At 40.0% G+C, this 13,689-nt stretch overlaps 1 protein-coding gene across 3 annotated transcripts in view; it reads left to right on the top strand.

Annotated features, from left to right (window-relative positions):
- Nucleotides 1–13,689, top strand: part of ppp1r1b (protein phosphatase 1, regulatory (inhibitor) subunit 1B) — a 54,910-nt gene that overhangs the window by 38,431 nt on the left and 2,790 nt on the right. The window contains exons 2-4 of one of the 3 annotated variants that reach the window (XM_079564618.1): nt 1,779–1,862; nt 5,333–5,408; nt 7,117–7,224. In XM_079564618.1, coding sequence (XP_079420744.1) covers nt 1,779–1,862; nt 5,333–5,408; nt 7,117–7,224 — 268 coding nt within the window. Of the gene's footprint in view, nt 1–1,778; nt 1,869–5,332; nt 5,409–7,116; nt 7,225–13,689 lie in introns of all 3 variants that reach the window. The other 2 variants (XM_079564617.1, XM_079564619.1) reach the window with 2 other exon arrangements.

Below are 13,689 nucleotides of genomic sequence, written 5' to 3' on the forward strand. Positions count from 1 at the left end.
TGTAATTGCAATGTTTCAAATTATGTTTTGGATTCGATTGTGATTGATAGAGCAACCCATAGTGTAATACATTTAAAATCCTCATGAATATACTACTATAATAATACATGTTTAACCATAGAGTAGGCCTGTCACGATAACAAATTTGAAGTTCGATATATTGAGGCAGGAAAGTATCGCGATAAACGATATTATTGATTCTAACGATACGGGATACTCAACGCTCAAAATGATAGTAAAACTTTGATCTATAAGTGCATAACCATATCCTAAAATACCACACAAGATACAATAAACATAAAATAGAATATAAATTCATTTGCTTTGGTTGAAGTTTTACAAAGAAAATATAGGGGGAAATGCTAATAAATGTACATACGATAAATATCGAGCCCAAAAATATATTGTTTATCTGTTATTTATTGAACAATAAGTCGATACAGTAATTATCGTGACAACCCTACCATAGAGCACTTTTAAAAACGATGTTGACAAAGTGTTGAACAGTTGCAAACAAAGCATTTCAAGTCAGACAAGTCCGGGCAAAACATATGAGATCACATAAATAAAAAAAACAAATAAAATTGAATGAATTTTAAGAAGGGATTTAGATACTGATCGTGCCAGCCTTATCTCTTCAGGCAGCTCATTCCAAAGCCGAGGGGCCCGGACTGAAAAGTCCCGATTGCCCTTCGTCCGGAGATTCGTCTTTGGAACAGCCAACAGAGACCTGCCTCAGATCCTACATGAGGATCTAAGGCTGCGCGAGGGCTCGCAGTAAAAGTTCAGAATGTAGCTTTGATCTTTTAAAGAGATTAAGTAAGATCTTAAAGTCAATTCTAAAACGCACAGGAAGCCAGTGAAGAGAGGCTGAAACTGGGGTGATGTGCTGGCACCTATAGTAGATAAGAGTGATTCATTAATTGCAAAGTGATTTTGATTACAGCCTATAGACCAGGGCGTCATTTGAAAGCTAAGACCTGCAAAACCGATTTAAACTCATCTTTTTCCTTGTGTTGTTGCCGTGTTGTCGTCACTTTTTTCATGTTCTTTTTCGTCTCATTTTTTTCCCTTCTTTTTATTGCGTTTTTGTCACTTTTTAGCTGCTTTTTTATTGCTATTTTGTGGCTTTTCCGTCACACTTTCATTGGTTCATTTAGATGCTTTTTTGTTGCATTTTCATCCTCATTTTCTTCACGTTTTTGTTGCTATTTAGCTTTTGGGTAAATCCACACTGGAGAAAATGTGCTCAGTTGAGGCAAGGGGTTAAGAGGTGAATAAAACGATTTTAAACAAAAAGTAAGGCACTGCATTTATAACATTTGAATGAAATCACAGAATGATTATTATCACAAAATTAGGTGACGCAATATCCAGAAGCCAAAAATTATCTCTGACTTAAACTAAAGCGTTCACTTTGGATTTTCCCAAGTTAGTCCAATACTAGCCGTTGTATTAGTCCAGAGTTTGTATTTTTTAAAGTCTTGATAGTTTTTGCCGTGGCACACACTTATGGTGCCGCCCCACTTTGAACAGCATCTCTCAACTCTGTCCAGCTTATGCTTTTGATTATGCTTCCTCCAGCGATCAGCTCTGACTCTTGGCATAAACCCTGTTGTTGTTGTTGCAGTTAATGACCTTCTCCTGCCTCTGTCTGTCAGTTTTCTCGGTGATTGATAAGGCTTTGTGCTGCTGCGTTTAAAAATGCATGAGCGCTCTGCAGAGAATGTTCTCATTTATTGATGCCCTCTGAGTTGGTGCTCGTCTGTGTTTCGCAGATCCGACGCAGGAGGCCCACACCTGCCACGCTGTTCAGAGTCGCCGACCACGCCTCTCCAGACGACGACCCGGCCTCGCATCAGGTAAAGGTGAAGTAAAAACATTTTCTTTTCTTTTATCTACTATTCTGATTCCCCATTTGTGCTTGGCATAAGTCAGTATGCTTTATTGTTAGATTTTACATAGATGTGCAAAACCTTCATTACTGTCACACCTAAACTCCTGTAATAGCAACGCTTCTCAGCTTGTAAAGCTTCTGAAATAAGGTATCATTATGGGTCGTTTTATTCTTGCGCAATAGCAGAGATTCTACAAGGTTTTTGCTCAAAATGAATCTTTTCAATCTCGTTTTGTCTCAGACCTTGACATTAAGTAACAACACTGATAGCAGCCATGCTGCTCTCAATTATAAACAACTTAAGAAATGTTTGATTTTAGGGTAAAATAAATATTTTTCAATTGTACTACAAAATTTGACCTTTTGCCACTGGGGCAACCCATAAGGAGCCTTATGCAACGCCTGGGGACCCATCTCCAGATGTCGAGCCAGGCTAATGATCAGAATCACCCATCCAGACACAGGGAGAACATGCAAACTCCACACAGAAAAGCCCATGCGGTCCGAGACTTGAACCCTGCACTAAACACTCAGCCTCTGTGCCAAAATGGGGAAAAGGTTAGGATTTGAAAGGAGGTTTATCATGCAAAAACAACTTTTTGGAGCTGTTGTAACATTTTGTCATAAATAAACAAACAATAAAATTAATGTAGTGTTATATTTTATTCACATGTTTTAGTGTCATCATTCTTTAGCATGTCATTAGCAAAAAAGTAAATCTTGATAGCATGGACCTTTCCTTCTTAAAGAGGGAACTCTAACATCAGTATGTCCATTTCAAATGTCAATCCCGACTAGTGCTTCTACGACCTATGACAATGTTAGCCGTTTGCAAAGTTGCTCAAGTTTGCTTGGATTTACGGCGGTTTTAAGGCAAACAAATGCACAGCTAATGAAGCAAACAACATTTCTTACTTCAGACTCAATTACTGATTAAACCCTTTGTTGTATCGTTCCACCTCCCGCTCTCTTTACAAAAATTAACCTCCTGCTGCTTGTTCACTGTCCTCTAAGATTATTCGCTCCAGTGGATTCTGGAAGCAGACTGGCCAATAAAAGAGGACTTTCTGCCCTGTTTTCAAAACATGAAACATACAATATTTAATGGCAGAGACTGGTCATACACATTCCCACTGGCTGTTGTTCTGTTGAATTGTTCTGCTATTCTTCTCTTCCTTTAAAATGTTCCTGTAGTGTTAAAATATACATGATGCACATTTGCGGAAAGAAAGACAACGCTCCTTTGACCATGATTTACTCGCTTGAACTCTGACCATGCCACATTGTACTACTCTGTTTTTCTCCACATTCCAACAACATCATGTACAGCACCGGCACAGATCCCCAGCAGATAAGACCCTTTTCCTCTCTCCCCGGGAACTTGCTCCCGGCTAAAAGTAAAGCCCTTTACTTGATACCAAAGCTTTATTCTTTTATTGGTGAGACATGCTTCAAATGCTTTTGTTTGGTATCTGTCATGTTTTGTACATTATAGCCCAGTGGAACAGATCTCAGTGAGCTCTAAAGGTTTGCAAAACTGGACGATAGCAGTTTAGAGTAAATTGTTTTGAATTGTTTTCATGTTTGATTCCCTTCCATTGGGACAAGTGGGAGCTGCCATAGAGGAATGGAACAAAAAATAAGGCTGCGCAATTCATCAACTTTTTAGTTATTCGTGATATGAAATGAATATGAAATCCTATAATCAAGAAAAATAGTTTAATCCAGTTCAGCTGACTGACTAACAGCTTCATCCACCAGGCTGTCAGGCTCTCCCTCCCTTTGCTTCCACCTCCATCACAAACTAATCCTGTTCCTCGAGTCTAGACACTTAACTCTTTCCACCTAATGTTTGAGAGCAATCCAAGTTCAATTTCTCTGTGAATAAAAAATATCTTTATCTATATTGCTCTATAGGCCAGTCTAATTTTATAATTATCAACATTATTATATTCCATAATTAAGCAGTACTTTATTTATTTTTTTAATGTTAACCTGTTACCTGCCGCCCCCCCTAATCAGGATACAATTAGGGTTAAAAACGGCAAGTGTAACATAAGTTGTGTTTCACTCACACAGATCTCACATATATTTTTTAGAAACTAGAAGGTCTTGGCTTTTTAATTAGGTGTCATGTAGGCATGTAGGCTGTAAGCTCTCCAGACAATACGCCTGAGATTTGGATGAAAATAATTGTTAACCCTAATCTTAACCCTAACCCTAAGGTGGCAGTTAAGTGGTTAAAAAATGTCATTTTATGATTGGACGGACGGATGGATGAACAAATGGACGAGCGGATGGACTAACTGATGGACGAACGGACGGATTGATGGACGAACAAACGGATTGATGGACGAACGAACGGATTGATGGACGAACGAACGGATTGATGGACGAAAGAACAGATTGATGGACGACCGAACGGATTGATGGACGAATGAACGGATTTATGGACGGACGAACAGATGGATGGACGAATGAACGGATTGATGGACGAATGAACGGATTGATGGATTAACGAACGGATTGATGGACGAATGAACGGATGGATGGACGAATGAACGGATGGATGGACGAACGAACGGATTGATGGACGAACGAACGGATTGATGGACGACCGAACGGATTGATGGACGACCGAACGGATTGATGGACGAATGAACGGCTTGATGGACGAACGAACGGATTGATGGACGAACAAACGGATTGATGGACGTCCGAACGGATTGATGGACGGATGAAAGGATGGATGGACGAATGAACGGATGGATGGACGAATGAACGGATGGATGGACGAATGAACGGATGGATGGACGAATGAACGGATGGATGGACGAATGAACGGATGGATGGACGAACGAACGGATTGACGGATTAACGAACGGATTGATGGACGAACGAACGGATTGATGGACGGATGAACGGATTGATGGACGGATGAACGGATTGATGGACGGATGAACGGATTGATGGACGACCGAACGGATTGATGGACGACCGAACGGATTGATGGACGAATGAACGGCTTGATGGACGAACGAACGGATTGATGGACGAACGAACGGATTGATGGACGAACGAACGGATTGATGGACGACCGAACGGATTGATGGACGACCGAATGGATGGATGGATGAACAAATGGATGGATGATGGATGGGCGGATTAACGAATGGATGGATGGATGATGGATGGATGGATTTTGTTTATTTTGGTTGCTCAATCAAAATAGCATTCCCCACACAAGATCCAAATCATCACAACCAAAAAGGCTTGGTCAGAAGCAAAGCGCTTCAATTCCTTTACCAACTCATGATGTGCTTATTTTGCACAGAATCTACTTCTTGTAAATGTTTTAGAAGCATCATACAACATAAGAATAACTTGACATTTACGTAATAAGCATATTGTCTGTTTTTTCCTCTGTTTTTCCAGTGGGTGGTGGGAGAAAACGGCGTCCTCAAACCAAAACGCATTAATCAGAGCGTGTACCAGCCTCCGTCACTCAAAGGTCAGTTGACTGTATACAGGCTTCATGGAGAAACTGCTGAATGTTGTGTTGTTTCCTTCTGCACAGTATGTTCTACCTTGCGATTCTGCTGTCTTACTTTCCATGCTTTACACTGACAAACCGTGCATATCACTAATGGTAGAGAGTCATTATTAGGACTTTAAGGACACATTCTGATGTGTTTAGAGAAAGCTCTTGATTCCAGCTCTCTTATAATTATTTTGCTCGAAGAAATAGCCTGTTTGTGTATAATTATGCATTTTACTTACAGTACGTTTGCATTGATTTTTGAGTCAATGGGATCTCAAAGCAGCAGGTCCTGTTTTAAATGATGTAGAGGAGATTAGGTCATAGAACAGCTGTGAGACAGTGAGTCTAGGAAGCTCAGGATGATCCAGGATTACAGCCCAAAGCATCGAGACACACACAATGGAAACACAATGACCAGTGCAGCTCCTGTCTGTTACATGTGCGCTTTCACCCTTTGCAAGGTCTAAGGGTGATTTCTAGCATTGGACTCCATACTGAATGACTTAATGAAAGTCTTATGAAAAAAACAACTACTCTTTAACCTTAAAAATGCACCAGTTATCGATTACTAAATGGTAATTGATTGTATTAACAATTGTCAAGCCAAGGTTAAACTGGTTTATGTACTTACTCTGCTGTAGCCATACTATAATCAGGCAGGCAGAAGCTGACTGTGTTGCATTTTGAGGACACAAATACCCAGAGTCCAGAGAGTGCGAAAGCCCGATGAAGGTCATGTGATCTGCTTCACATCTGGGACAAGGCAGAACTGGAGTGTGACATGAGCACAAGTCATCAAAACTAAAGCGGAATAACATAAAGGAGAGAGTTTTAGGGATAGATCGAGATGATACAAACTCCTCTCAGACCATGGACTTAGGTTATTGGGATTGCTAATATTGCTAATACTGACCTCCTTATTATACTTGAAGCTTTACTTTCAATCCATAACTATTGTTACTCTGTAGTTAAAGGGGTCATAGATGCCTTCAGCCATTGCTAGATTATTTTCCATTATTATGCTTTTTAATGGTTTTCCCGGTGAAATGCAGGTTAAAAAAACGCTAAGGTGTGCACTCTACACAGTTGTTGCTACTTTGCCTGTGCTTCTCGCATGTCTGTGTCTGTCATTGCATGTTGTGAATTGTGGTCCTGCTTGGTGTAGGTGTCTGTTGTCCCTTTAAGTATACAGATTAATTTTTTTCTAAATTGAGGATAAAACCCCAATGTCTCCAATGTAAAGGCTTTGATGCAACCAGCTAAGACCTACAAAAGTCATCTAAACAGATCAATTTCCCCGCATTGTTGTCACTTTTTTGCCACATATTCGTCACATTTTTTTTGCTCTTTTGTGTCATTTTTGTTGCTATTTTGACAAAAGCTTTTAGATTTGGGTAAAGCCAAACTCCAAAACTCAGCAGTGGACTCATTTTAAAACCCAATAATCCAGACTAGAATTGCTGATGACTCACTGTGCCAACAGTCCAAAGTGCTCTGTCCTGGATTCTGTGCATATTCCCTTTAGATGTAGATACTCTTGTGCATATATGGGTCTGTGTGTCGTCTGTGTGTCAACCTCTCATTGAAACCTACTGTATGTAGTAAACCCAGTTCAAACCTCTCCTGACCTCCCTGTGTGTTGTCTGTGCTGTGTCTCTCCTCTCGTGTGCTCCTGTAGCCGTGCAGAAGATGGCAGAGGCTCACATGCAGAACCTGGGCGTGTACCCTGCTTTAGAGGAGCCCTGTGAGGGGGACGAGGACGAGCAGGACTGGCTGGGCAAAGACGGTGAGGTCCACAGTGTTCCGACTCCCAAACGGGGGGAACATGAGCAATTTGTATTCACTTATTTATTTTTGGTATTTTCTTTTTTGTTATTATTTATTTAAGTTCTGTTACTATATGAATGTGTACTCCTTTAATGGTTCTAATTAGGTGACTGCACTTTCTGTTCCAGTTTCCCCCATCACTAAAAACATGCACAAGAGGGTCACCTTTGGGGGCAGAATTGAATGAGAGAACATTTGTGGGTCTAGCTACAATCTGGCGTGGCGTGTTTACATGCACTAGTCCTGAGTTTGCTTATTAACATGCACTGTCCCAAACAAATTGACTGGGGCAGCAGGTGGTAGAACGGGTTGTTTCATGACTGGAAAGTCGGGGGTTCAAATCATGCAGGTGCCCACTGTTGTTGTGTCCTTGGGCAAGACATTTCACCCACCTTGCCTCCAGTGTCTGCATACACTGGTATATGAGAGTGAATGGGTGAGTGGTTCCTTGCTGTATTGCTGGGTCGCAGGCAGTGTTGGGAAAGTTCATTTCCTACATGAACTAGTTCAAAGTTCAGTTCACAAATTTCAAAATGAAGTAGTTCGTTCATAGTTCATAATTGTTCATGCTTAATAGTTCGTTCATGGTTCCAAAAATGAACTAGTTCATAGTTCTTTTTTTTTCTTTTTTTTTTTTTTTGCTGCAAGCTATTATTCAGGCATGAAAAAGGTGAGAAGTATATTTCCTCTCTCAGGGAAATATTTTAAAATCCATATCTCAAAGCAACAATCTGAAGTATTTTGAGATGCATTTTTGCCAACCTTGGGAGAGCTGGAGAAAGTTGACTTTAGCCATGAGTCAAAAATATCATGGCCTCCTCACTTAGTGTTAAAGCTATTTCATGTCAGCCTGTCACGGTTTTCAGAGTGGATTTTGGAAATCTTTGCTAATCATATTTTGTTTGGTTTTTATTTTTTTTAAGTTTAATTTTTAAATTCTTAGTGGAAAATGAAGCTACAGATATTCAATTGCATTTGTGTTAATTTGTTAATTTATCATGTGAAAAAAAAAATGTTTTAGCTAATTTGTAGTTTAAAAAACTCCGCATTGTGACTTTATGCAAATGAGTGGCACCGCGGAGCAGAGAGGAGTTTAGAGCGACAGACGTTACACAAGGGAAACTGGCTTCGTAACCTCAAACTGTGGCTGCTGCGGGCACCGTGCGGACCCGCTGGTTACCGGTGTGCCAGGGCCTGTGCCAGAGCCAGAAACAGCAGAGGTCAGCGCCACAGAACTGGACACAGTCGGGCTGTGGGGGCGGAGCGGAGCTAGCGCGAGCTACACCGTGGATCCGCCGGAGTTTAGACCCGCTGGTGAACTCTGACGGCGCTGCGGGGTTTTATAATTATATTCACTGATCCGCGGTCTTAAACCACAGATATAAGAAATCTGGCACCATAATGAACGAACGTAAAAAGAACGGGAAATGCCGTTCACAGACACCAGAATGAACGCGTTCATGGTTTCGTTCATCAGGCAGTAATCCAGTGCGTTCAGTTCACGTTCGCCCAAAATATGAACGCGTTCATGAACTTTCGTTCAATGAACGCGTTCAGGTACATCACTGGTCGCAGGTGACATCACAGCATTCTCTACTATTATATAGAGGAAAAATTATTTTGTTTTTGAGGAAATTCTTGTGGTCTTGTACAAAGAGATCATGGACCCAGTGACCTGATGTTAATGACATATTTTTTAATAATATATTTTCTTTTTAGCTGCGACTTGTAGTAGTAATGTTGTTAATTGGAAAAACTGGTTCCAGCCCCCCGTTGGGTCCGATGATATCATCACATTCTAGAACCTGCCACCCAGCAATAAGTGGAAAAGCGCTATATTAATTGAGACCATTTACCATTTTCATATAATATAGCCTACTGTATATTTTCCCTGCAGTAAATAATAATATTAAAGTTGTCTAATAATTGCCCAAATGAGGATCACAAATGAATAAACAGTAGGGCTGGAACTAACGATAATTATTATTATTACGATTAATCGATTAATGGCTTGGCTTTGTAAGGTTCATGAAAATAGTGTTTTTTTCAAAAATACAATTAAAGCAAAGTGACGCCGCTTTAGGACATGTCGATGGAGTAAACCTAAAGGGCCAGATCTTGTGGCGGCGCACGGGGCGGTGCAGGCTCTTGGCGAATTATTTTCCGAGTGGCGGCGCTATATGTGCCATTCGCCTCCGCCACCTGTGAGGGGGCGTCACAAGAGGAGGTGACTGCACTGATGGAAACACGGCTGACATTCACTTCCTCGTTTACATTGCGCTGTCTTGCGTTCTTTCTTAAGCCCTAGGCTCTCACAGGTCAAACTAAAAACTTTATTTACCCCATCGTGAGCTAAACGATGTTCACGTCTCGAGAGAAAAAGAGCTACAGTGTCCGCTGTGGCGCGGATCGGCCGCGCTCGGCGTGAACGCGAAGCAAAACAAAAGCACATGTTCACCCCCCACTCCCACACAACCACGCTCCTGGACGCGGACTCTATCTGGTTGGAGGAAAATGTGTGCGTCTCCACCCACGTAAATGCGCTAAGTCTGGAGTGGCAAGATCACAAAGTGCGCTCCGACTGAGCGCAAAATGTCACGCTATCGTCTCCGTTTTGATGCACAAGATCGGGCCCAAAGTGTTATGTTTATGCAAGACTCTAAGTCTAATACTGCAAATTCTGTAGTTCTTATGATCTGTCGGTATCGGAAATATCTGTCTGTGTACAAAACACTACATGCCCTAATTTTAAACACAAAGTAATTTTTCATTAAAAAAAAACTACAACATTTTCTTGTCATTTTTGCTCTAATTGGGTCTGTGTTTACCAGAAAATGATGAGTTGATTACTAAAATAGTTGTCATTTATTTCAATAATCAGCCCTAACAAGCAGTACATAACAGTAATAAATAATAGCTTTTGTTACACTAAGTAGACATTTTTAAAGTCAAAGCATTATTTCAACAGTATAAAGGTATACAGAGACATTATAGTGACATTATAAAGTGTATTCATATATATATATATTAACTTAAAACACATTAGAAAAGGCACAGTCTGTTGGTGTTACTCGTAAAACACGACAAAGAAAGACGACACACTTTCAAAAAGAGAAACAGCCTCAAGTGAAAGAAGAGCAAACAGATGGTCCAGAGCCTTGAGTTATTTAATCCGTTGGTTTTCTGCTGATATTCCTTATCTTTGCATTATACCGACAGAATACAAAAGCTCCCGGTTACAGTATGTGCACCGTTGACTTGTGCTGCACATGTGCTATGGCTGACCACTGAGCCACATGTCCGTGTTTAATGATGATTGGTAATGACGAATGGTTTTAATGACTAAGCAGCTCTCAATCAAAAAAATGTGAATCAGAAGGCTGCATAACGTTATATAAACAAAATAATATTCTAATATATTTGTGTCACTGTCGCTTACATCGGTGTTTCCCAACCAGGGATAAGAGGACCGAGCAGGGGGAACTTAAAACTGTTTCAGATTGAAAAAAGGGGGAACTGAACATTATTTTGCAGTAAAATGTGTAGTTTTGGGACAATTTTAGGTTTATTTTGAATGCACCATTGTATTTTTGCGCACTTGCTTTTTAATAGTGCTTTTAATCGTGCTCATCCAAGTTGTGTAAAAAGAGTGAGAGATTTAATCCATATTGCCCCTGTTTTGCTTTCCCTTTCCCTTTGTTTTGCTTTGAGTTGCCTTGTGTATGAAATGCGCGGTATAAATAACCATGCCTTGCCTTGCTTGAAAAAAGTTTCCTTCATTATGATTCATCCAAGCCTTGTATAAGCTATCAGATGTGATATCATTACTCTTTCGATATTAAATTACATTTTGTTTTGCTAATAAAAAAAGCATTCCTCATTATCTAATCATCTTCTTTAAAAATTACATTATAACTTTCAGAAAACCACTGCAATAGTCGGGTATGGGATTAGCTGAATAAACACAGTGAGATTGTATCCATTTATTTTAGTTATGTCAGGCGGGACAAAAGGGAAGCACACGTCCTCCTCAAATAAGATGATGGACATGTCGGAAATGTGGCAGAAGTTGCGGATTTGTTCAGCAGGCCTTTTGAGTGATCGATTTTGACGGCTCAAGTGTCCTCTCGACGTCTGTTCACTTTTAAAAAACATTGCAGAGTAAAAGCGAAGGTTTGCACTAAAAGAGATTGAGGTAACATTGAACTGATAATCAAAGCAATCTTCAAGGGACATAATTTCATTTTTTATCTCTCTTGTTGCCGTACAGGGGGTTAACTTGGGCATAGTCATGTTTTTGAAGCCGCAGTAATTATTCACAACACGTTTTATAACTGATTTTTACTTTTAAAGGAACAGGCCACCGTTTTTACATACTGAGATATGTTCTTACCTTAGCTTAGACGAGTTCATTTGTACCCGTCTGGTCTTCACGCGTGTCCTCAGTTACGTAAACACTACACAGACGGCGTTAGCGTTTAGCCTCTCCTCCTCTCTATAGCTTCAAACGAGCTGAAGATGGATTGTAGATAATTGTCGGATTGTGATGAAATGTCATTTGATTACCACGATGACCTGCATATTGAGGCAAAAGTCTGATAGAAACAGAAATTGGACTTGATTGGACTCAATTAATGTTTGTACAAACTGCCAAGAGGTCGCCTAGTACGCTTCACTAATCCATCTTAACTTTGTGCTGAATTTCACACATTTATGTTCACATATCAGGAAATAATCCTGATCTAAATCATAGGGTGGTCAAACTACGGCCCGCGGGCCAACTGTGTCCCGCAGCCCACTTTTAAATGGCCCGCGGCAAATTCTAAAATTATAATTGATTTTTTTTTTTAAATATATCTATTTTTTTTTTTGCTTTAGTTGAATATATATGACATAAATGAAAATCCATTAATAGAAAGCTGTGATAATTGTTTTTTTTTTTTTACTTTACGTATGTTTAATCAAAAAGCATCAGGGTTTCCCACTAATACATTAGTTTGTACTAAAAAAAAAAAAAAAAGCTGTACCCTGTGTATATTAACCAGAAAATATTATTTTCATAGCAGCATAATAGCCAATTATAGGGGGGGCGCTCTCTCCCACAACAGTTATAGTTACAAGTTATATCTGACCTAATTTACTGTATGTGGCCCTCAGTGAAAAAAAGTTTGGACACCCCTGATCTAAATGAAACATAATACTGACTAGAAAATGTTTTAGAAGCTCGAAGCCACGTTCTTTCTAATTTATTCGGCTTTAGGGTTAGCTAGAGCAATATTTAGTGTGTCATGACATTAGACATTTGATTAACTATTTATTTTATGTTTGAAGCAAAATAAATCGTAGTGTTTGGAGCCTGATGTGTCGTTACGTTAAACTTCAAAACATAATCCACACAATTTGTTTAGATCTGCAGACGTCGATTGCAATCATGAGCTTATTCAGTTTACAAGATTGAAGCTGCAGTTCGGACAAAATGGAACATCCAACCGCACAACAGCTTTTAGGCATTATTTACTAAGAAAAACTCAATTTATCGTACACAATCTGTCATTCACAGGCAAAAACGCTGTCTTAATACCGCCATTGTTTTCACCGTGCGCCGGTGAAAACAATGGCGGTATTAAGACAGCGTTGCTCTGCCATGCTCTGAAGTTAACTGGATGCTAGAAGAGCCCTATAATTTGACTGGGCAAGTTTTACTTTTCACCACTATTTGTACTTTTTCTTAAATAACAAAATCAAGTACTTTGACCACCACTGATCCGATGGGGTGTGTATTTACAGTATGTTCCCAGGTGCCGTTACCCCCGTGGGAAGAGCGGGACTAATGCTGCCTTCATGCTCTCTCGTAATTATGATAAATACCACTTGTCGAGTAGAAAATTGCAAATGAGAGCCATGTTCTCCTATTTTCACTGGGAAACTGGGAAATTATTTTGATGCCCGAGTTCCCGAGAGGAAATAACCTTTGACCTTTCAACACGGCAGAGAGCAGCGATAATATGCCTATGATTGTTATAAGGCCTACACCATTTAGCTACGCAATTTTAATGCCAAAATTGATTTGTTTAACAGATCAAAGCGGATGCTGTAGCAGTAGGTCAGTGTATTCTTGTGTGTTTTTAAAGCAGAACTAAGTAACTTGTTTAATCAATCCTTTTCATAGTTCCTCTAGAGGTAATACAAGTGTTAATGGGATGATTGGGGGGGGGTCTTTCATCTCCCCCTGGTGTTTCTGCCCAGAAAACCACCCCTGCAACTTCCCTGCCTCTGGGTCGGAGTCACCAATACACTCTAATGGAATCACAAAGAAGAAGCTAAAAGTTTAACGGGCAACGCTAACTGTTGGCTAGCGCCACTTAAACAGTATTTACAGCTAAGTTGGAGTGAAAAAAATTATTCAGTGTTGTAATCCCGATAG

Source organism: Gobius niger (assembly GCF_951799975.1).
Source record: "Gobius niger genome assembly, chromosome: 10".
Lineage (NCBI taxonomy): Eukaryota > Metazoa > Chordata > Actinopteri > Gobiiformes > Gobiidae > Gobius > Gobius niger.